At 50.5% G+C, this 24,755-nt stretch overlaps 1 protein-coding gene across 1 annotated transcript in view; it reads left to right on the top strand.

Annotated features, from left to right (window-relative positions):
• Nucleotides 1-24,755, top strand: part of CCDC33 (coiled-coil domain containing 33) — a 117,917-nt gene that overhangs the window by 14,233 nt on the left and 78,929 nt on the right. Inside the window, 1 exon segment of the mRNA XM_006922706.2 lies at nt 8,779-8,926. Coding sequence (XP_006922768.1) covers nt 8,779-8,926 — 148 coding nt within the window.

Genomic DNA, 24,755 nt, shown 5'->3' with positions numbered 1-24,755 from the left:
TTTGGAGCACTTAACTGAATATCAGTGCTAAATGCTTTACCTGCCTTTCCTCATTCAGGTTTCAGAGCAGCACTGATTTCCCCACTGCATAAAGAAGGGAACCAAAGCACAGAGAAGGTTAGTATTTTGAACCAAGACCACACAGCCCTGAGCTGCTACTTGCTACACACTCTGAATTTCCCACCTCATCAATCCCTTCCCTTTCCCAGAAGCCCAGTTCAGCCTCCCAAAAGAAATGGAGAGAAAGTGGGGGTGTGGGTGGGGGTGGCAAGGAAGAGTTGGGAAGGGGGCGTCACGGGGTGCAGGACAGAACTTAGGGGTGAGAAGGCCGAGTTTTTGGGCTCTGGGAAACACACTTCCCTGGGACTTGCTGCAGGGATGATTAGGCCAAGGGCTGTCTCCCTAGAAGCTAGGTCCTGGGAAGTGGTATGAGGGAGTGTAGATAACCATGAACCACAGGTCTGCCCAGCAAGCTCAGGGCAAAGCCAGGGAGGAAGCAGGAACCCTCCTTCCCAAGATCCAGCCTCAGATCCAGGCGGTGCCTTGCCACCCTGCCCCACCCCCAGCTGTGGGCTCTCTAATGTCTGTGTTTAACCTCTAGCCCCACCAAATGATGCAGCTCCAAGTGTTCTCTCCTGGGGGTAGGGGTAGGGGAAGGGCAGGGTTACCTATTAGCTGTGAAATCAATCATTACCTTCTTTCCCTTCACACTGGACTCTCCCTGAGTCATCAAAGCTTGGGGCTGGCCCCTGGGCAGCGGGGCAGAAGTTTCCTCTAGACATTTGGAGAGCAGAGTCTTTTCCCTTGGCTGGAGGAGCCAGGTAGAGTAGCTGGGGTTCCAGGTGTTGTTCAATAGGAAAGCCATACCCAGCCCCCACACTGCCAGCCCTCCCACTAGGAAGAGGAAGCAGTTCTGAGGGAAAGTTAATATAGCACAGGGAGCTGGGCAGCCACTTAGTATGGTAGTGAGAAGGCCTTCCTTCTGGTGGCTGCTGAGTGTGCAGGGCTCGCTAGTACTCTGGAGCCAGACGGCCTGGAACCATCCTCCGATTGTATTATCTTCTTCCCAGGAAAGAAAGGCAATGGACTAGCTGAGGGCTGCCGAGGCAGGAAGGTCAGATGCTAGGTAGGGTAGCTGGGTGAGAGCCTGGAGCCCAGGAGCAGCCCCAGGGAGGCTGCTTAGGCACTGGGAGGAGCTGCAGGGCAGGGCAGGAGCCACAGGAAGGCAGGCAAGATGGCTAAAGTGTAGAATTTAAGGAGGTGCAGTACCGGCATAGACCTGAGAGCCAGTGCCTTCTTAAAGTTTGCTCCCTAAGGGCCCTGCTGGCCTCTCCCGGCCCTGCTGCAGGGCCCTGAACTGGGCCATTAGTGGCCCCTGCAGGCACTGGGGTAGCAGCAGTCCCCCCATCTCCTCCAATCTGCTGCTGCAGCCTTGGAGCTAAGAAAAGGAGGGAGGCACTCTAGGGAGACTCGGAAGGATCCACTGAGAGCCTCTCTGTGCATGCTGGATTGTGACAATGTTGGCCCAGGAGCCAGAAGCGCCACCCTTGGCAGGGGAGAAAACTGGGAGTGGGCCTTCCAGCTTCAATCCTTGACCTTCTGAGTGACCTTGACTGGTCCTTTGGTTCTAATCAAAAGTGAGGCCTCAGTTTTTCTGTTTCTAAATTAGGGGGAACCACTTCCTCCCTGCCTCTCTGGAGTAGAGGAGTAGAAGGAAAAGCTGGGAGGCCTCCTGCCTCTTGGTGCCAGGGTGGGCCTTTTAGTCCCCAAACCAAGGAAGATGGGAAGAACCCTCAACGTGGTAGGAGAATGAGGCGGGCCACAGGGGTCTCCCAGACACCTCTCAACCCTGCCCAATACCCAAAATTATCTCATCTCTGCTAGCCCAGGATTCCTGATTATCCTTTGAGGCCTAGTTCAGACCTCACCCCCATGGAACAGACCCGACCCCAGACTAAGAGACAGTCGTTCCTCATCCCAACATCTCACCACACATAAAAGCACTTAGAACCATGTCTGGCATGTACTAAGTGCTCAATAAAAAGGGTTATCTTTATAATAATTGCTTGTGCAGCTCAGAATTGGATTAGTCATAATCTTTGGTCCATTCCCTAGAACCACTGTTAACCTATATGGCCATCTTTAGTTATTTATAACTTATTTTCAATAATATAATGAACATCCTTTAACTGACCACCAAAACAGACAACATTACAATAACAGAACCACTCATTCCCCATTCTCACTCCCATCTTCCCACCCACACTCCAAGAGGAATGAGTTCTCTTTGTGTTTTTTATTACTAAACCAATGAAAGGTTATAGGCATCTAAAGAGGCAGGATGGCTGCAGATTCCTTAAGAGAAATAATTGTTTTACCAACTAAGTTGCACCTTCCTCGTGGGCAGCACCTCCTTTCCTGCAGTGTGACCAGGAGGGGGCTGGGAAGTTGGTGAATCTTGGTCGATGGGCTGCTTGGGTTACCAAGAGCAGGAAGGATGAGGGCTGAATTCCAGAGAGCAGGCAGGACACAGTTCCAGGAACAGGGAGAAGGGCTCCCGATTCTCCCACTGCACTTGGACAGGTATCTGTGTGACTTCTACCTCGCCCTGTGACATCACAGTGTTGCCCAGGTAACCCAGCCGGGCGGAAAAGCTCACTGCTTTGAGAGAGGGCCATCCCTGTCTTTACCTTCCTTGGGGTGCCAGGTGCCAATTGCCCAGCTGTTGACACCTGTCAGGTGGCCATGGCCCAGATTCCCCACGGCATCTCCACTCACAGAATGTCTGGCTGCTGAGAAAGCTCCAGCCCCTGCTCCTACCTGCCCCCACCCCCGCTTCCCTTTACCCTGTTCAGGTACCAGAGCCAGTGTATGGCACCCCCTGACACTCCACATTGTTCACCACCCCAAAGATTCAAAGGTGTCTAGGTCAGCTGTCTGGACAGGACTGATGCCTGATCCTCCACTAATACCAGGTATTGGTCTCCAAGTCTGTTAAACAAGGCTAAACACTGCTGCCCCCAAGAGGATGGGCCGGAAAAAGAAAAAGGTGAGGCCTGGGGGCATTGGCCATGCACTGCATGGACTCATCTCTCCTTCCAAGTTCCTTGTATGTTTGTTCCTAAATTATGAAAGAAGCTTTCCTTCTCTGTCTCAGTTCTCATGGCTATGAAATAAGGACTAAGGTGAAATAGGTCTCTGTGGCTCTTCCAAGTTAGATGCCCGTACTCATGGGCCACATGGGATCTGAAAGGCAGCATGCTCACTGGTGTTATCAACTCCTACTACCCTTACCTGATGATTTCTGCCCACCCCATGACCCAGAGAAAGACGTAGCTTGAACTTGGTGTCACAGCCCCTACAGCCTGGAAAGGAGTTTCTGCCTTCTTGTTGCTGGGATCACAGAGGCCCAGAGAGCTCACAGAGATAGCCCACTATCACCCTCCAGGATCTTACAGGAGTTTCCTAGGCTGCTGTCCTGGTAGAGCCCATGCCCCACTGTCCCATACCCTGCCAGCCCTGGCCCAGTTCCCGCCCCAGCTACAGGGACTTTAACGCGCGGAAGGAAGGGGATTTTTCTCTGTTTTCATCACTGTTATATCCTCAGCACTCAGAACATTGCCTGACAAATAGTAAGTGCTTAATAGCTGTGAGAGAGCAGCACGGCCCTGCCTAGACTAGAATCTCAGTGCAATGAAAGGTGAACAGTTCCGAGTCAGGGCTCCTTGAACTTCTGGCAAGATAGAACCCATGCTCTCGACTGTCGCACTTACTAACAGGGATGGCAGAAATAGCTAAGACCAAGGACACACAGGTACTTGCTAACATGGGAACACCTTTTTGCAGTTACATTCTTAGGTCAAATAAATCAAATAGCTAGGGGTACCCTGGCCCCAATGTGAGTTCTACTGCATAACCCTTGACTTTGGTGTTTTGGGTTCCTGGTATCCTATACCCACAGCTGACCTCTCCCCTTGACTCCACTCTGCCCCTTTAAGCTTCCTCCTGGTAAGTTACACACTGGGAATCAGGCATCAGACTGGCCAGACCTGAGGGCCCTAAGCTGCTAGCTGGTTCCTGAAGCTCACTGCCACCTGCCCACCCAAACTGGATGGGGGGACCCAGGAACTGCACATGGGAGCCCTGAGGAGGAGCTGGATTTATTTGATTCATAGCTTTGGGAAACAGAATCCACTATAAGTATGTTATTAATGTATATATAGCGTTACTTAGTCATATTTCTGCTTTGGTGAATCCTTCATTCATGTCTTTTTATTGTGCTTTTATAGATTTCAGCACTCTTTGTGTATTAGAGATATTTATCCATTTATATAAATTTTCAAATATTTTCTCCTGTTGGTCTTTTTTTGTGTGTTGTGGTGAATTTTGAACCATTTTAGAAATTTGTATAGATTTTTTTTTAGTTATCGAATCTATCAACCCTTCTCTTTAAGATTTCTGAGTTTTCCGTAACCTTTTGAAAAAGCCTCTTCTGCTTTAAACACCACGACTCCTTGCTGGTAGCAAACCGAGTACTGGCTACTTGGATTATAAGACCGAGGGCATACCCTGAGAAAGCAGGTCACATCTAAAGAAGGCTGGTAAGAGCAGGGCAGAGACAGCAGAGGGTGGAAGCAGACATGAGCTACCCTTCGAGCTCTGCCCCACTAGCTAAGCCGTGTGCCTTGGTGCAAGTCCAAGAGCTTTTATGTTCCTAAGCCTGTTTCCTCACCTGTAAAAGGGTCTTTGTGGGCATGATGACACCCAGAAAAATTCAGAGGCCAAAACTAGGAGGAACGTGAGGGATTATTCTTAACTCAAACACCTTGTGATATAGCTGGGGAAACTGAGGCCCCTGGAATCCAATAACTTGCCCAAATGACTGATCAAGGGCAGCCAGACCCCCGGCTTCCTAGCCCAGCACCCCCTCCTCTGGCCTCTCTGGCTTTCAGATACAGGTGGAACTGGGCTTCCTTACTTCCCATGGCCTCCCAGGTGGCTGAGGCAGAGGAGTGGAGGAATCTATCTCCTTCCATCCCTCTCCTCATCAAAACTAATTTAAGCCCTAGCCCTGGGAACCGAATCAATGGGCCATTAACTCCTTCACTGCTGGTCCAATCATCCTACCCACCCCCCACCATGACCTACCTCTCCCCCAGCAGGCACATCCCCAAACATCCCTAGTGATAGACAGTCCAGGTCCCTCAGCTAATCCTGGCTTATTGAGGGCAAGGCTGACTGTCTGCAGTGTAAGGCATTGGAATTAGCAACTCTGAGGCTGTCGTATGCCAGGCCCTACTGGAGGAGTTGAGAAAGCTGCTTTCTAAGCCAACCAAAGCCCTGCCTGCAAACGTTGTCCACCAATGTGTGCACCCCAGCGGTGTTGGGTGGGCTAACAAACTCTCCAAGAGTAAGCCAAACGGTGAGTAAGTGGCCAGCTCTGCCGCCAGCCTACACAAAGTGTATTCAGAAAAGTGAACTCCCTCCCCAGGGTTCATCTCACCCCCAGAGACAGATCTGTGGGACCTGAGACTTAGAGGGGTTTCTTCATTACCCACAGTTTGCTCCCCCACATGTAACCCAACATGTGCATTTTCTATTCCCTGGTAATTTCCCCAATGCAGGCCTGGGAGGGTGGAGGTAGGGAGAGGGCATTGGTCCTGAGACATGTCTCTGAGGGACACCTGAAGATTCTCATCCTGACTAGGCAGGAAAGAGGGGAAGGCAGAAAAGCTGGTCTACCTAACCACCTCCTGGCCTCCCACTTGGCCCCAGGTCTCTCTGGCCCTGGGCCCAACCTGCCCAGTGGGCACCAGCCTGGCAACTAGCTGGCCTCCTGCCCAGAAGCAAAGCATGAGCAGTTCTCTTCAAACCCCCTGAAAATTTCATTTCCTAGAAAGCTGTCTTGCAAGGGGAGGTACAACTCATGGTCTGCTCGGCATGTCTGGTTGGGCTCCAGGGCTGCCAGGGAGTCAGAGAGAGCTCCTGGGCAATGCTGTGCAACTGGGCCCTCACTTCTGGGGCCCTAGATAGGTTAAGACAGGTCCTGTGCCTTCACAGCAATGAACAGGCTGGAGCCACCATTCTAAGTTGCTCCTGGGAATCTGGGGATAGGAGGGACATCAGTCACCTCTCCTGACTTCACTACAGGAACCTTAAGCCAATTACTGAGCAGACTACATTAACCAGTCAGGAAAATTAAGGCTCAGAGAGGTGGCACAGAGAGTTAGGGGCAGAGTTGGGCTAAAACTTAGTTCTCTGGATCCTGAGGCTGCTAGTCTTGCTCCCATTCCACCAAACCAGGAGACCAAAACTGCTGGGGAGTAAAGCGGGCCATGGGGTATGCGGTAAGGGTGAGACATTGGGAAGGCAGCATCTCTGACTATGAGGGGTGGAGGTGGCTCTGTGGCTGCTTTCCCCTCCTTCCCCTCTCCACCCAGCAGGGGTTCCTTTGCTGACTTCCCTCCCCCTCCTCCCACCCTGGCCTGTCAGAGAAATAGGGGAGAGAGGGAGGGGAAACTCAACACCCCTGCAGATGGTGACAGGCCCTGCTGGGTCCTGAGGTGGAGTGCTGTTCAGTCAGAAGGGGAGGAGTTTCTCTGTAGGCCTGGCACTTCTGGGCCTGGGACTGGGGTTCTCACCTCCTAATTATTCATCTTGTTACGCAAGGACCACAGCTTGTACCAGGAAGGCCTTTCTGATAATGAGTCGGACCTGCAGGAAGCGAGGGAACAAGCCACAAGGATGGACATGTAGGGAAGCGCAGGCCAGGCAGAGGGGACAGCCAAGGAAAAGGCTGCGAGGCAGGAGCCGGCTTGGTGTGTTGGAGAAACCACTAGGAGGCCAGAGTGGCTGCAGCAAGTAGGCAAGGGGCCTAGGGATGAGGTGAGGTCAATTTCCTGGGCCTGAACACCCAGCTCCTTACAAGAAGCTACTGCACGATTTGAGCAGAGGAGTGATATGGTCTGCTCGAAATTTGTTCACTCTGGCTGCTCTGTGAAATTGGGCAGGTCAAACGGAGAGCCAGAGGGAAACAAGAAAGCAATTAGGAATGAAGTGCAGAAATCCAATGTCTGAGACCATAGTGCTTGAAGTGGAGATGATGAAAAGGAGTCAAATCCTAGACATGGTTTGAGGGTAGGACTGGCAGGACATGCTGACAGACTGGAGTAGCATGGTCTCATATCTGTGGTCACTCCACACCACTATTGTGAGAACCGAATGAAATAACAGCCCTTTTTCTCTGCCTGGAGGATTTCAGGAGCCAGGAGCCACCGTGCTCAAGACCCCCAGTCTCAAAGTGGGAGCAGACAGTGGATGGGGAACCTGGGCAGTCACACAATAAGTGGAGCAGGTTCCAGACAGGCTGGTCCAAGCCCTCATCATCCCATTGGAGAAAATGACTCTCAGAGCATGACTGGTTTCAGTTTTAAACCCAGCTCTCCTGACACTTATCAGGACGGAGCCAATGGACCCAGCCTGCCAGGGCTGCCACCAGCACAAAACCCACTCATAACCAGGTCTTTACTCCTCTCTAGGCTTTGGTCTCCCCTCTGTGTAATAGAACATCACTCTCAATGGTCTCCATGGACCCTTCCCACCCTGAGCACTCTCCCACCCTTACTAGGACCTGGCCTGCAACGCAGGGTCTGAGCTTTCCAGATAAGAGAGTCAGCCCTCATTGCCCCTCTCAAGGCCCCATCAACCAACCTGAAGAGGTCCACTGGTCCTCTCCTAGGGCCAGGAGTGGCTCCTTACATCAGCTGGTGTCAATTAATCAGCAGGAGGGACAAATGGTGGGGGCGGCCTCCTGCCAAGTTAATCTAGGTCACCTGTGTCAATGTCAGTTTCAAGCACTGGGAGTGAGTCAGCCAGCCAGTGTAGAGGGAGGACCAGGATACCCCAAGTCACAGCAGCCCCATGTCCACACCCTCCCCACCCCAGTGTTTTACTCACCACAAATGGCATACTCTGCCATGCCCACCGATTCCACATTGCCTCCAGACACCCTGAGCTTGCCCTGGACCTCTGGAAGCTCTCACCCCTTTCTCCTCTGGTGCCTCTATTCCAGTGTTCTGCTTTCTGGCTTGTCCTCCCAGCATGTTATCCCAACCTTTAAGGCTTTCTCTTCCCAGCTGCCATCCCCGACCGCCCCAGCCATGGCTTCTGTCTCCTCTCAGCAGCTCTCGTCACTATGGTCCTTTGGGCTGTGAATCCACAAACTATTGAGTTGCCGAGCCCCTGAGACAGCCTAGGAGGCCTCATGTATGGGCAAGCACCTCTCTCTCCTTCCTGGTCTGCAGAGTTCTCTGGGTGGAAGATGGATGAGCCATCTGGGACAGACACATTCATTCTCCTTCATTAATGCACTGGGAGATTCCATGGATAAGATTTGTAAACTGTAAAGTGCTGTGCTCAGAGGGACCTGAGGTGACAGGTGGACTGGGGTGAGGTTACAGGAGAGACAGAAGATGGCCTCAGAAGAAGGCAAGATTTGGCAAGGGTACCTAGTGATGGATCCAGGACTCGGGGAGAGGCAAGAGGGAGACTGGAAGAAATGTGGGGTATGGGTCAGAGGTAAGGGGAAAATGGAATCAAGGGTGACAGACTCTTTGGGACTTGTAGTTCCAGACTGGGTGGGGGGATAACAGAGGGAAAACGGCCACCTGGAGAGGAGCTATGAGAGGACTAGAGTTAGAGGGAGGCAGTAAGGGGATGTGACCGCACCAGAAGAGGCCACTCAGCCCCTGCTTTCTCCACAGGTGACTGAGAGTCCAGAGGACCCCTTGAACATTTCCCAGAGTGTAGAATCTGTCTTCAGCCACCTGTCTCCCTCTAATAAGGAGACCATCATGGTCACTCTCCATGGAGCCACCAACCTTCCAGCCTGCAAAGATGGCTCTGAGCCATGGCCCTACGTGGTAGTGTAAGTAGCTGGCTAAGAGTGGGGCAGGGGCTGGTGTCAGATGGATCAGAAACTGAGGTATGGATATTTGGAATATATCCAAAGTTTGGGGCTGGGACTGTGATACCCAGAGGAAGGCCAAGTGTGCATCACACAGGGGCTGGAGGCTCTGCAAATGTGAGGCCCGGCATCCTCTTGCTGCATGGAAGCTACTCTCCAGGACTGGGGAAGGAAGAAGAGCCACTCCTTGATTCCACAGCCTGCTGGGTAGGACCTGGCCATAACCTGGTCTCAGCGGGCAGGGGCCCTGGACGCAGAGGCCTAGGCTGAGCTCAGTGGGGAGTTGGGGGTGGTCAAAAGAAGAAGACCTGAGACCCCATCCCACCATGCCCAATTCTGGGGTAAGGTACTCATGACCATCCTCCTCTTTGGCCCCCAGTCATTTCTATCATAGAGGCGTCCCTAGTTCTGGTTCTTTAATAGACTCCACATCCCCCTTCCAGCTAGCTGCAGTCATGGTGCGCACGTCTCATAGCCTGGTGTCTGAGCGAGGCCTGCCTTGCCATGTCTGCTGCTCACCTCACGGACCTCACTTCCCCCAGAAAGGTACCAAAGGGTGACAGTCTCCATTCCGCCAACCTTTTTCATATGGGTTTTCTCCACATTTTCTTTTTAGGAGTGCTTGCCCTAGTCCTCTCCCCAACACCTGCTGAAATTGCACCTTCAAAGCCTTTCTCATGAGACTCTGGCCTCCAGGCAAACACCAGAGTTGAGCTCTTCCTCCTCTGGAGCCCCACAGCAGTGGCTACACTCATCCAATTCACTTTAAATAAGTTAAATATGCTGCTCCTCTGTCCCCCAAACTGGGGCTCCCCAGGACAGGTCCCAGATCTCTTCTTCAGTTCCTGAACAATGCTCCTGAGCACAGATTTAGGGGCCAAAGAGCAACTGAGGCCAACACCAGGTTACTATGACAACAACCCTGGAACTCCAGTAGAGTGAAAGGAGTACAGAGGGCGTGCTGGAGACCAACAGGTGAAACACTTGCTTGTCTCAAAAATGCCATTTCCACCCGCCCAGTTCCCGGGTCCTCCCCTCCCCCAGCTCCACTTCTGCAGTGAGGAAGGACAGGTGGCAGAGAGCAAGCTTGTCAGGGAGCTCGCCTTCTCAGCTCAGCTATTTCCATAAACCAATTATCGCCCATCATCTCGGGAGATGGAGGCCCTGCCTATCACCAATCCAGCCTGGCGGCGGGCGGGGAGCTGGGCGGCCCCGCTGCTCCTCGGCAGGCATCGCGACCTGCGCCATCACCCGGTTGCCATGGGAACGCTCAGCTGGAGCCAAGCTGTCCCGAGCCCCGGTGAAGGGTGTGGGGGCGGGTAGGCGGTAGCGCTTCGCCGCACCCATCTCCACCCAGGAAAGGGGGCTGGGAGCAGAGCCTGGAGGAGGCTGCCGCCTGCGTTCCAGCGTTTTAGGGCTCCAGTCAGCTGAGCTGCCACCAGCCCAAGGTGGTGCTAATGAGATGCAAATGAAAGCAGAAGGGAGAGCTTCTGAGAAGGCCCAGCTGGTGGAACCTGAAAGGGGCTTTTAATGTAAGCCCCCAGCCCCAGGCAGGAACCCCAGAGGGAGGACCAAGGCCCCCTGAAGCCCTAAGCTTTGCAAAGAACATGATGTCCCTGGTATGTGATTCCAAATGCACAGTAACAAGGCATGCAATAGGTATAAATAAGTCCACTAAAGTTTTCACTTTTCTCACAATGAATATTTTAATGCTTAATATATATATTACATATATTATATATTAAATAGTATATTAAATATATACTAAACACACATAATTTCATATCTTTCCAAATATATGTTCTCATATTTCCATTGCCTGTGTTTTCTGCTGCCCTCAGCCTGGTCTCCTAGCTTAGTTTCCTGTTTCTGCCATCTTACGTTGTCTCACCTCAGATTGGAGGTGGGACCCTGAAGATTCCTGTGTCTTTCAATTCTGCCCTCCTCTCTTGGTTTGTTACATCCCCAGCAGTCAGGCCCATGGTGGAGGGGGTGGGGTGGAGGTTGAAGCATAGGCCAGAGAGTGCCCCAAAGCCATTTACTCATTCAGCCCATTAGTGGGGAGCTGGAGAGGGTTCAGGTCCAAAGATGGGGACTTCCTAGTTTGGGGTGTGGCCCTATGCAGGCTCCAGCCTTGAGCCAATTTAGTAATTGCACACACCTTCCAGTGGTAACTAGTCTAGGCCAACAGATCCCCTTGGCTCATCTTGTGGTTCTAATTCTGAGCCATTGCCTGCTTCCAATCTAACTCCACTTCTCCACCAAATAGCTTTCTCTAAAGTTGTGCCTGGCCCTACATCCAATTGTTGTCTCATCTTTCTCAATCTCTCAGTGGCATTAGCCCCTCGTGACCACTCATTCTATCTGAAGCCCTTTCTTTTTCTGGCTTCAAGATAACCCGCTCTCGTATTTTCCTCTCTTTGCACCCTTTTATCTCTTCTACCTGGTATTAATGTTGGCCTGTCCCAGGTTTTGACCCTCACTTGTTCTTTCTCTGTACTGTCTACATGATCTCATCTCCATCCTGGCATCAGTAATCACCTTCTTTCGCCCTCATTCAATTTATCACCAAGTCATGTCAATTTCTCTATCTTGAATTTGGCTGCTTCTCTCCACCACCTTAGGCTACTACTCTTGGTACTTTTTCTGCTCCTGGTACTTCTAATCTTGCCCCTCTTCAAACCCTATTCTAAGGCAGGTTACCATTTGATGCCATGGTGCCATACTACCAAAGAAACCCTTTCTTTGAACCCTCCAATGGCTTCTCATTGCTTCCAGAGTCAAGAGGATTCCAGATCCAGCATGGCCAGGTTTTTGCGGGCCCCTCTATCTCCCTAGCAACATGACCCCTTCTCTTTGCTCCAGCCACACCAGACATCTCTGCTCTCTGAGCAGACCCTGTTTCTTCCCACCCAAGACCTTTGCAGACTACTTTGCCCAGAACATTCTGCCTTCCCTTCCCCATCGCTTCCTCAAGGAAGCCCTCCCAGACCTCCCAAAGCAAGCTAAATCCTCCCCATTACATGCCTCCCTGGGACTATGTACTTCTCCAGTGCCGCTGCTGCAGTTTCACATTTTATGTCTGTTTATGTGAGTTTTTGGCTTACTCGTCCTCAGTGCCTCTGCCCATTGTGCCCAACTAGTTCCTAGAGCAACCACCAAGTCTGTTTTGCTCACCATTCTATCCCCACTATTCAACACAGTATCTGGAATATAGGAAATTGTCACTAATTATTAAATGTATGAATAAGCAGATGAATGAATGAATCCAGCCCCATGTCTATCTTGCTTTGTGACTTTGGGAAAGTTACTTCACCTCTCAATACTGAGAACCTGCCTCTAAGGGCAGTAGAAATAGAGCCAGACGGAGATAGAAGTATAACTTGGGGGATGAGAGATATCCTTAGCAGTGCTCACATCGAACATGTGAGATCTATCAGAAGAAATCCACAGTGCAGTGGAGAGAAGCCAGAATGAGATCAGGAAAACCCGTAGTCTGGCCCACTGCCTCCTACTCCCTATGTGACCTCACTCAGGCCAGTCCTTGCCCCTCTGAGTCCTGGTCTTCCCATGGCCAGGATGTAAGTTTTAGCCTCCATGCTGTTCCAGCCTTGCCATGCTGATTTGCTCTGGCCTGGGAAACAGTCTCAGTTCTTTAGAGGCAACAAGATCCCCACTTGTACTGCCCAAGACAGATTCTACAATCAGGTCTGCTGGGCCAGTGCCCAGGTCCGGGGTCTTCCCTGACTGGTCTGGGCCTGGGCTCAAGGCCCTGGGGCCTGAGCAGTGCCCAGCACCTGCCTCTTAGCTTGGCACAGAGAAACCTGCCAGTCAGAGCACAGCATGGACCAGGAAGGCAGTGGCCCTAACAAGTAGGGGTGCCTCAGCAGGCAGGGTGTGGGGAAGGGGCCAGCCAGGAGACAGCCTGGAGGGTTCTGATCACTGGCCAAAGCCTGGATAGCTGAACTGCCAGCTGGCAGTTGCTTCTTTGACCACTTGCTGACCAGAGCTAATGAGCAGGGACGCAGCTGTTTCTGAGAGGTGAAGGGCTGCTCCGTCAATACTCATGGGTCAGAGTTGGCCCAGGTTTGGGTGGGAGGAGCAGGGCACAGATCAGGGCCATTTAGTCATACTCAAAGAATCTTTGTTTTCTTGGATAAGTGTGAGTCCTTGACCCTGGTCACAAACTGATCCCTGGCCACAGAACCGAGACTGACCTTGGTCACACACAGCCCTGACCCTGTTTCTAAACTGAGTCCTAGTCGCAGACTGAGCCTTGACCTTGGTGACTAATTAAAGAAGTTATTGAAAGTAGGACAATTGCCTAAGATCCTAGTAAGAGATGAAGGAGGAGGGTTAAAGGTTATATTTATCAAGCGCCTACCATATACCTAGCAAATGTGCCAAGCGTGCATTTGTGTGTTATATATAATTTAATCATTGCTTTGTCCTGTGAGCTAGGTGAAATATTAGCCTCATTTTACAGATGCGGTTCCTGAGGCTTAGAACATTTCTGTGATTTGACCAAAGTCACAAAACTATTAAGTACCCAGGCCAGGATCCAGGATCCAGGATCCCCAAATCCAAAAGTTCTTTCTTCCTCATCCCTGCCTTGATCCTCATGCAGCAGTTGCCCTCTTGGAAGGGGACCGTTGGCATCAGCACCCTAAGCCAGACTTCCAGAGAAGACTTAGTGACTAGTCTGAGGACACTTCCTAGGATTTGGACTGCATATTCCTTCCTCTGTCTGGCTGTGAGCCTTGACCAACAGGCTCCAGAGGGCAAGGATTTGGGTGGAGTGGATGGAGGCCTGGTATGACTCACAGGTGACCTATAGGCTTGTGTCAGCAGCCATAGAGTTGGACTCAGCAAAAATAACAGTAATATTCGCAATGACTGTGACAGTGAGAATGATCATGGGAAAGTACCAGGGATAAAACAGCCCCATTGCTGATAATGTCCCATGCTGCAATCGCTTGGAGCTTGGTTCTCCATTCTCTAGCTCTAATGAAGTAGCCCTGGGAGGCAGGTTGGATCGGCTCTATGTGATAGCCAAGGATGCCAAAGCTCAAGGCAGCGAAGGGACTTGAGGTCACATGTCTGGCCAGTGGGAGTGGAGCACATGAAGATGACCACCTCCTCTATAGCCTCTGGCAGAGGCTGAGCCTCCTTCCATCCCAGCAGGATGCCTGTGGGAAAAGGCACATGATAGGGCAGAAGGTCCTGGGCAGGACCTCAGAGTCCAGGGCCTTATTCTCCCTATTGGTTCCGTAACCTACAGTGTGGCCTGACCTGCCCACACCTGCTCCCATGACGTCAATCCCTCAAGGCTCAGAGCCTCAGAATTTTTGTTTAGTGAGAACATCCCTGTATCTGAGCTGTAAACACAGCTGGTATCAGCGGTTAAAGGAGGGTTGGCTTGCGACACACAGCCAGACTAAAGCCACAAGAATTCTTTCCAGATGTTCTCCTATCACCTCAGGCATGAGATCTTCTCATGCCTGAAACACTTATTCAGACCCAAAAAGCATGAGCTCTCCCTGAGTGGCGCTGGAATCCTGGAGGAGCAGCCCAAGAGGGCAAAAGAGGCAAGTACTGGAAGTCAAAATTGCATAGATGATAGAGGCTTTGTTCATCTGCTCTTATGACTACATCAAAGTTGTGATGGAAACACAGAGCAAACAGCAAGCAGAGTCGCCTGGGATCTAGACGAACAACCCTTACAACTAGGGAGAGAAATAAGAAATCACCCTGCAACGAGAGGAAGTAGGATGGGGGACGAGGATGCAAGGTTGCCTGTCCCAAGTGGCTGAGTGGGGGCAGAGGCTGGCTGAGTCCACTCAGAGGCTGCGTCAGTGGCAGCTGCAGATGTTTCTCTTAAAGGGGCAGTGTACGATGGGAGTTTCACAATGATGGACCTGCTCTCACTGCTTGGCTCTGAGCACCAGTGCTTGGGTGGGCTGCTGGGGGATGGGGGAAAAGGGGGCAGGCGGAGTGCACCAGGAACTTATAGTGGGATGCAGAGGAGTTAGAGTTGTTGAAGCGAGGGCCAGAGGTGAGGTTCTCTCCTGGGCAGAAGTGCTGCTGGTATCCATTGTTCCTCTGTTTAGCCCTCCCCCTCCCAGTGTGTGACTGAGACATCATCAAACTGGATAACAGAGGTCACTCCACTCAGAAGATTCCCTGAAACTTCACCTCTCCCAACTCACGTCCCTCCCTACCCAAGCCACATCCAGTTGTGTCCTCAGCGAGTCCTGTGCCGCTTGCTGAGTAACTGTAAGACCCACACTGGTGGCAACTGAACTTGGTTTCTGGCATGGCTTCCTGAAGCAATGATAAGCACAGCATCTGTGGATTGCTTGCTGAATCTTAACAGGTGGCCCTGGAGGGGCACAAGCTGGGGATAAAATTGGCCTGCGCTGAACCTCTCTCAGGACTTTGCCACTGGACACCTACTACACAAAGCCACACTAATAAGACAAGGAGAATTAGGAGCATTGCTTAGTACCTAGAAACAGATAAATGCAGCCAAAAGGGGAAGATAAAGAAGCAGAAATTATCTGAGAAAACAGAGATCCAGGAATAATGGAGTCAAGCAATCTAACAGATGCAGAATTCAAAACACTGGTTATAAAGATGCTCAATGAACTTAGTAGAAGAACTCAGTAAGAACTTTAACAAAGAGATAAAAAACAAAAATGGAAATGGAAATTATCTGAGATGAAGAGTATATTAGAGGGAATTAACAGTGGATAAAGAGGATCAAACCACTGATATAGAGAATAGAGAAGCAAAAGACACTCAGAATGGCAAGAAAAAAGAAGCCAAGAATATAATAATAATTTAAGAAGTATATGGAACAAAATTAAATGTAAAAACATCTGTATCATAGAGGTACCTGAAGGAGAAGTGGGAGAACAAGAAGTTGAAAGCCTATTTGAAGAAAAATGATGGAAAACTTCCCTAACCTGGTGAAGGAAATAGACATACAACCCCAGGAAGCTCAGAGTCCCAAGAAAGAGGAATCCAAAGAGACCCACACCAAGACACATCATAATTAAAATGCCAAAGGTTAAATACAAAGAGAGAATCTTAAAAGCAACAAGAGAAAAGTAGTTAGTTACCTACAAGGGAGTACCCATAAGACTAGCAGCTGATTTCTCAAAAGAAACTATGCAGGGCAAAAAAGGCTTGGCACAAAATATTCAACGTGATGAAAACCCAGGATCTGCAACCAGGAATACTTTATCCAGCAAAGCTATCATTTATAGTTGAAGGACAGATAAAGAGCTTCGCAGACAAAAATAAGCTAAAGGAATTTATCCCCCCCAAGCCACTATTACAGAAAATGTTGGAGGGACTTCTTTAAGAAGAAAAGCCATGTATCAAAAACAGGAATAAAGAATGGTAATAACTACATTCCTATCACCAAGTTCCTCAAGTGGAAAAGAATTAAGTGCTCCAACCAAAGCATAAGGTGGCTGAATGGGTAAGAAAACAAGATCCCTATATATACTGCCTATAGGAGACTCACTTTAGATTAGAAGACACACACAGACTAAAAGGAAGGGGATGGAAAAAGATATTGCCTTGATGGACCTAGAGAGTATTACGTTAAATGAAGTTTAAGTTAGATAAAGACAAATACGATGTGATTTCACGTACATGCAGAATCTAAAGAACAAAATAAACAATAACAACAAAAATGGAAACAAATTCATAGATACAGAGAATATTTTGAGGGCTACTAGACGGGGGCGGGGGGTTGAGAGGATGATGAAAAAGGGTGAAGGGATTAAGAAATACAAATGGATAGTTACAAAATAATCATAGAGATAATAAAGTATAGCATAAGGAAGATAGTCAGCAATGTTGTAATAAATATATAAGGGGAAAGAAGGGTGGGTACTAGATTTAGTGGGATGACCACTTTATGAGTTACATAGAGGTAATTGTTGGAGGGACGTATTTATTGGGGTGACCATTATGTGAGTTATATAGATCTATAATCATTGTGCTGTACAACTGAAACTAATGTATTATTGTATGCCAACGATAATTGAAAAACTCATTGAATTAATTGCACAATGTAAATATGAGCAACTAATTGTCTATTATATTTCAGTAAAGCTGGAGGGGAAAAAAAGAAGCAAGAAAGAAGCAAGTACTCATGGGGAGATCTCAAGCTGTGAAGTGAGCTAGTGGGGGCCTTCCTGATATCTTCCTAGTATTCTGCACAGGCTGCCTGCTTGTTTCTGAGCATGGACAAAGCTGCTTGCAGGGCTCCTTCTGCCATCTATGAGCAAATAGGCTTGGTCCTTCCTCCAGGCTTTGTCTGGCTTCCCTTTTTCCTTGCCTGGCCCCTACAGGCTTTGGGGTAAAATGCTACACAGTTCAGTATCTATAGAAAAATAAGAGAGGGCACTGGGCCAGGAGCTGGAGCTTGGGTTCCAATTTAGCACCTGCTTGCGCTCTCCCCATTTCTGTCATCTGTGGTCCTTATATACACAATGAGCTCTTATCAGAAAGACCGGCACCAGGGCTCAAGGCAGTTACATAAATGCTAAAGTCAGCCAGCTGTGTGATGCAGTAGAGAGCAAAAGCGACTGGACTGTGGCAAACTTGAGAGCAAACTAGTCATTTTGAGGACCAGCCCCCAGTTACCCCCTGCTGATTTCTGCCTTGGAGGAATGCAGGCTTAGGTTGTCAGATCTCAAATTTTCTAGAGAAGCCAGAAATCCAGATGGTTGTGTGAAATCGGCCAGTGTTTACATACAGGCCAATCGCCTCTGTTCAGTGAGGATCTCTGGGCCTCTCCTCGCCACCTCCCCCACTTCCTGAACCTTCAACCTACTCAGACGCAACCCTCAATCCAGCTTCACCAACTGTCCTCTTCTCTCAGGGGCCTGTGACTTTCCCCATGACTACATATCTTTTATATGTATCTGAGAGACACCCCTCTCCTTTTCTTTTGGGGAGTATCTGAACCCTCTTCCTAGTCCAAGAGCTGCTTCTAGGGCCCTACAGAGGAGCTGCACAATGTAGAGCAGGGTCCAGCAGTCTGGGCCAGGGTGGGCCTAGCAGAGCCCAAAAAGAGGCACTGCCTCTGTCTCTGTGAGATTTTCTAAGAGTCTGTCACCCCTTCCTTCATTCACAAATGCTGGGTCTCACCGTTCCCAAGCTGGGAGCTGGGAACATTTCCAGCAGTGTCAAGGCAGGTCCCTGTCCTCAAGGAGCTCACAGTCTAGTTGGGGCACGGGGAGAGGGGATTAGCAACTAAACAGATAAAACTCACTCATCCCTTGCCCACAATCTCCCAAGGTGGAAGGTGGCTAGCAGACTCCAGCCTCCCGCACTTACAGCACCCCTCAGGTAGGCTGGTCTTTAGGGAAGGGGGCAGGAGGCAGGGCTTGGTGCCTGAGATAACTCAGACCTCAGAACTTGTCCTAAACACCATGCAAATTAGGCCAGGAAACAGAATCAAGAGTAATTCAGGTGATTCTTGTGAGGTTGGGAAGTTCACCAATATATATGCCCACATTTCTCCTGCTCTAAGGCTGCATCCGCAAGAAAGAGGATACTCAGAAGAGTGGCTATTCAGAGTGACCCATTGAGAAAGATCCCAAGTCATGGTGAAATCTTCCAAGACTGTCTCATCCAGGCCTGTACCTTGCCAAGGGGACTGTCAATGGAAATTCCCTAGGGCCTTGGTGTTGACTGGCAACTGGCCTTTCCCCCTCTGCCTTTGAAGATGGCTCCCAGGGGCCCTACCCAACTAGGCCATAGGACAGACCACTGCTGGACACTTCAAAGGCTGGCAGATGGTGCAGGCAGGGGCCCTTCTTGGCCTTGCACCATCTCCTGCTTCGAAAAAAGGTTTCTCTGAACAAGGAAATCCCCACCATGCCCCACTAGGAGACAAGAGAGGGTACAACAGTGCCCCTCATACTGGGGCTTGGGCCTAACTTTGCATTGCTCATAGCTCTGTGGCCTGTGGTTTCCCCTTACCATAGAGAAACAATACCCCTGTCTACCCCTCCAGGAGGTGCCATGAAGGGCTCTCCTGAGAACAACAGAGCTATTTCAGATAAGTGTGAGTGGGACATGGGGAGCAGCATTCTTGTTTTACAGAAAGGAGTTCCTCTTTGCCAGACTGCTCATCTCAGAGGTTCTTGGGATGTGCCATTTCTGACTTCCAGAGAAGTTCCCACCCCCCACAAGAAAATGTAGACATATTCCTGTGGATGGTGAGCGGGCTGGCCTCCAGTGTACACCCTCCTTGCTCCAGAGTCAGTTATTCTTTAAATCGAGGCCCACCTGTAGTGGTATAGCTCCATTGGCAATTAGTGATGGTTTATTAGAATCCAATTAATAAAAGAAACCCAGGATGAGAGCCCATTGCTTTACTGAGAATAACAGCTCTGCTCATGCCTTAAGTGGCAGCTTCCCAATAACTCAAAACCCACAAAGACCAATTGCACAGGTATGGGAAGGGGGACTGCGGGGAGGGGAAAGCTTGGAGTTGGGTGGTTGTTGATGGGCTGTTGTCTGGTGAAGGGGCGGGGGGAAAGAGGGAGCTCCAGACCAGACATTTCCTTCCTCTATCTCAGCTCCTCCTTAGAGTTGCCCCTGGCTACATCTTCTTGCCCAGCAATCCCAGGGGAGGTTGGCCAAGGTCAGAGATGTGAGGGCCATTTGTTTTCCCTCCCGCCTGTCTGGCCTCAGAGGACACTGCACATGGGCATGCTGAGAAAGGGGCAGGAGAGAGAACAAGGTCAGAGAGGACTACAAGTCTTGCTCTTTTCCTCTCCGACTACCCCATCCCATGCTCCCAACTCATAGACTTGGATCATCCAGCCAGCCCATCTCCAGACCTGTTCACAAAACAGCTCATGGCCCCCTCTGAGTCTCAGGCTCTATCTTCCCATTGGGAAGGTGGTCCTCTCCATCTATTTAAGCCCTGCCTTCTCCAGGAAACTTTCTCTCCCAGGTCCAGGCCAGGAAGGGTCAGAAACAAGAATCCAGACTTTGCCCACCCTGCTCAGGTGACCGACACTGCCAAGACTAACTCCCCATCCTGTCCCTATTGCATAATGCTGGGCTCCTGGATCAAGGAGCAGTCACTGGTTTTTTTCTGTGCCTTCCAGGGATGGACGTAGGCCTGTGGCCTGGGAGTCTGGCTGCCTTTCGGCTTTCTGGAGGATGGTGGAGGCTAGCCCTCCTGATTTAGAGACAGCATGGAGGGTATAGATAGAGGGAACTGCTCTGCCTTCTCGGGACAGAAGGAGACCCAATCATGACACGCCTGGCATCTGGCCCGGAACAAACTTAATCTGAATCTGTTTCCCTCCTCCAAGTTTCCCAGGTTAGGAGAAATGGCTATGGTGGACTAGGTCAAAAAGTCACGAGATCTCTCATTTTACCACCCATCCATCTAAAAGTTCTACCCAGCATCCATCCTTCTCAGTCCACCCAACTATCTCCTTCCCTAAGAGCTTCTAGGAGCATCCCTCTGGTCTTCAGGATTCAGGGTCCTGTCCAGCCAGGACCCCAGCAGCCAGGAAAGACCAAAATTGGGGCTCTCCCCTGTCCCCTTGATGCAGGACAGAGAGGAGAGGAATTAGGAGAGTTCAGTGGAGCTGCTACCGTAACCCACTTCCCGGTTCAGGCTGGAGAGGGAGAAAGAGAGAGAGGCTAAGGGGCAATATCAGGGAGTAAGCCCGGGCAAGCTTCCGCAGCTCACTGCCTTCCAGGTTGTGCGCCCCCAGTGAAATGAAAGCAAGGGGTCTAGAGAAAGGAACAGAAGATTCCCACAGGGGCTCACCCATCCTGTTGTGGCAGAAAGGTTCTGCACAGTCTTTTAATTTGGAGTTTGGAAGGAGTCCCTCAGCAGGTCTTCTCTGCATTCCCATGGTGATGCTGAGTCAGAGAAATTAGTGGAAGAAAAGTAGAAAAGCAGATAGGACAGGTGGACTCCTGCTCAGTTAGAGAACACGTCTCCTACTAGCCCCCTAGAAATGGCATCAACTCTTTGCTCAAGGCCAGCTGATCTGCTCGGGGCATAGGTATATGAATCCCAGCCACTCTCAGATGAGAGGGGCCATGGCGAACTCAGGTGGGACGAGTTTATGTCCCTTGATCCCTTCATGGTTAGTCAGAAAAGATGAGGTAGGACAGGGTAAATTTCCCCAAGTGACAGGGAGACCAAGCCCTGTACCAAGAGAAGAAGAGGGCCCTTTGGCAAAGAGTGCAAAAAGAATTCAACACACACGCCAAAGTTCAAGTCAAAAGGAAAGTTTATTAGAAAAGGGGTAACACTCCACAGACAGAGTGTGGTCTCAGATACAGAGCGAAAGAGACCAAGAGAGGCTTGGGAAGATAGTGACTAGAATGGAGGGTGAGTGTTCAGGGAATTTAATTTATATATCATTCTTTAGTTCCTGTGAGTTATTGTTTAAAAGACTTTGTTAACCCATTTCCTTTGATATGGACATACAGTGAGGAAGGGAAAGGGTATGTAGCATGAAAAGGTAAGAATATGTAGAGTGAAAGGCCTGCGGGCAGTTCCTAGCCTTTAATTGTAGGTTCCCCAGAGTTTAGCTGTAGGGCATGACATTGCTGGTCCCTGTCCCTTCAAAGGTGTTGAGAATGGGTTGTTAGTAATTCTGCAAAACTCTTCCTTTGTTCTGAAGGTATCCTTCTGGCCCGGCTGCAGGGCTGATCAGCATATTGTAGTCTCTGATTGTGGCTTGATTAACATTTTAATTCTCTTGCCTCCTCCCTGCATTACCCCAATCTCCTGGGGGCTGCTCTGGGATTGGCATTCAGGACGAGCCAGGTGGCCTGCATCCTGGGCTTTCAAAGCCCTCTCTAGGAGGAGGCCAGACCTTGACAGTTGTTGGAGGTCTGAGGCTTTGAGGAGTGTGAGAGACCAAGAGGATAGGCTAGGAAGGCAGGTGCAGGACTTAGCCTTAGAGATCTCAGAGGCAGCTTGAGGCCTGGCAGATGGGGGTGGTGGGCAGAGATTGGATATAGTGTGTCACACAGACCTCTGGGCAGCCTCTGTGTGTGTGTGTGTGTGTGTGTGTGTGTGCTGTGCATGTGTATGTGCCCAGGCATACATGCGCACACATGCTTGTGCTCGAAGAGGAGCATCAAAGGGAGGAGCTGGTCAGGAGAGACTTCCTAGAGGCAGGGACAGTAGCACACAGGTTCCACAAGTGAAATGTGTGCCCTGAAGGGCATTCAGAGGACAGTGGAAGGTAGGGGTGGCTCAGGAGCTTGCATGCTCTCCATCAACGTCCTATGCTTTTCTACTACTCACCTCTGCTCACAGCAACAGCCCCTGGGAACCAGACCATGCATTTACCTTAGTTATAACCTCACAGAAAGAAAGCACACACCCCTCCAGTGCCTGGGGTTGTGTTGGGCCAGCTTGTGTGGGGTTACATTTCCCAGAGCTTGGGACCCAGGACTGATGAACTGTGCCTTTGAACCAAACCCAGTTCCATTCTGATATGGCTGTCCTCCCTAATGTAGGGTTCAGTCTGAGCCCCAGGACAGCAGGTGCCTCCAGCAGCTCCCCCAGGCCCTGCAGGCCAGGGCTCTAGGGACAGGGAGGGAGGGTCTCAGTCTTGCAGATGACCGTATGAAAGCAGGTCCTGGAGAGGCCCCCTGGGCTTTGAGACTGCACCGGGAGACCTTCGCTCCCTCAGGGGCCTGAGGGTCCTAGAAATCAGTCTCTCACGTGCCCAGCTGGGGGCACAGAATGAGGGCTGGGAACAGAAAGTGAGCTGGCCTCCTTCTCCAATTCTGTATAGAATCAGTAGCCCCTCTAGCTCTTCAGTTTCTAGAATAACATCAAGGCTCAGAGGAGTCAGCTGTGCCAGGAAAAGCCATTATTACCCTGACAGCCTCCCTCCACCTGCTAAAAGCTCCCTCCTTCCCTTGGGGCCTTACCCCTATGGAGTTATTTCATCTCCACTCACCTAGCCTTGGCTGACCTCTCTGGTGAGTGTTTGAGGGAAGGGAGGAGAAATGCTTGCTTAACTCTTTCTATGCCTGAGCAAAGTCAACACCGGTAGTAGGCTTCCTTGGCCTTGCTCATGGTCCTTCAAGTCTCTTTCCAACTAGAATTCCTCCTGCCAGACACCAGGAGCTTGTGTAGAGAAGGGGAATGGACAAGAAGCCAAGACATCAGGAGGGTGAAAGACAGGCTAACAAGTGTGAGTCACGGGTTCCAACCTGAATTCTGTCACTGCACTCCTTGTGACTCATCCTTGGTTCTGTCTCCTCGGTGTACTGGGAAGCCCCTAAAGGATACAAAATACTATGCGTGGTGCAGGAGCAGGTTTGATGTTTGGGACATAGAAGGACATTTCCTTCTTGAACACCTTCCTGGGACACCCTCTCCCTTAATGCTTCCATAAAAGAGTAGGAATAGACACCCTGTGGGGAACGCACAGAGCAAATGGAATGAGAGCGGGTGAGAGGCTGCTGAGAGCTCTGAGGCCTCTGACTTTGAGGGTAGCTGTTGGGAGGGAGAACCCAGGGTGCAGAGCAGCAGGAAGAGGGGTACGGATTGCACCCTTCAGTCAGTAGAGGTCATAGAGCCAAGGGAGGGACCTGAGGGGCTTGTAGGCTGACCTACGTGGCCCACCAACCTTGATGCATTTTCCTCTCCAGCTTGGCAGCCCCCATTCCAGAGTGGGGCGTTGATGCATCTGCATGGGCCCTGAGTCTGAGGGGAGCTCCAGCTCTCTGGGAGACCCACCCCTTCTCTTCTGAGTCCTCCCTCAGCACTTCTCTTTCTCCCCTTCATGCTGCCCTCAGTCAGACCCCTTTGAGAAATATCCAGATTGTTTTATATCACAAATGAGGGAATGACATGAACTGGGTCTTCTGTGTGCAGAAGCTTAATATGCTTTCTTGCCAGTCCTATAACCACCCTCAGGGCGGTGGGGGGCACTACTTATAGAGGAGGCAACTGAAGCTCAGGGAGGGGAGGTGACCTAGCTAGGTGATAACTGTGGGCTCAAGAGCCCACAGTCCTGAGTGGCTCTGAAGCTTGTATTCTTTCTAAGACTTCACACCTTTGTCACAAAGTGAGGGAGCCAGAGACCCCCACTTATAGACTCGGAGTGGGGTCACAATGGGGAAATGCCAGGCAGAGGTCAATTAAAATCATTATTATTGTTATTATTATTAACACTTTCATGGTACTTAACAATGTGGCAGGTACTTCATACAAGTTATTTCACTTCATGCCCACAACACCCTGCATTATCATCCCCACTTCACAGATATAGGCACAGCAAGGTTATATACTTTGCCCAAAGTCACACAGCTAGTGAGGTATAGAGCTGGAATTTAGAATCCGGATGGTCTGAATGAGGGAACCTGTTGCCACATCGCCTCTCAGTCAAAGCAGAATGGGGATGCCTCAGTTGACCCCTGGAGTTTGGACACGGACTCCCACAAGAATGGTTATCCACAAGAGTAGAGCTATGATAAGTGTGGAACAAGGAGCAAGGCCACTATGTTACTCAAGCCCAGAGGACTAAGGGAGCAGCAGGACCAGGAGTTCCAGAGGGCTTCCTGGAGTGGAGGAACAAGCTGGGCTCTGAAGGACCACAGGCTGGTGTTGCTAACAGATGGGGCGGATTGGCTCTGAGCTTCTGGGCCAATTCGCCTGCCCCGCACTCCCTTTGGGAACTTCTGGGGGTGGGGCCAAAGCTGGTAAGGACACCATCTCTGCTTCTTGCCCTGGGGTATAGTTTGTGCACCGTGT

This window comes from Pteropus alecto, unplaced genomic scaffold, assembly GCF_000325575.1.
Source record: "Pteropus alecto unplaced genomic scaffold, ASM32557v1 scaffold38, whole genome shotgun sequence".
In the NCBI taxonomy this organism is placed as follows: Eukaryota; Metazoa; Chordata; class Mammalia; order Chiroptera; family Pteropodidae; genus Pteropus; species Pteropus alecto.
Note: the sequence above shows the minus strand (reverse complement) of the source record. Positions and strands in the feature narration are given on the sequence as shown.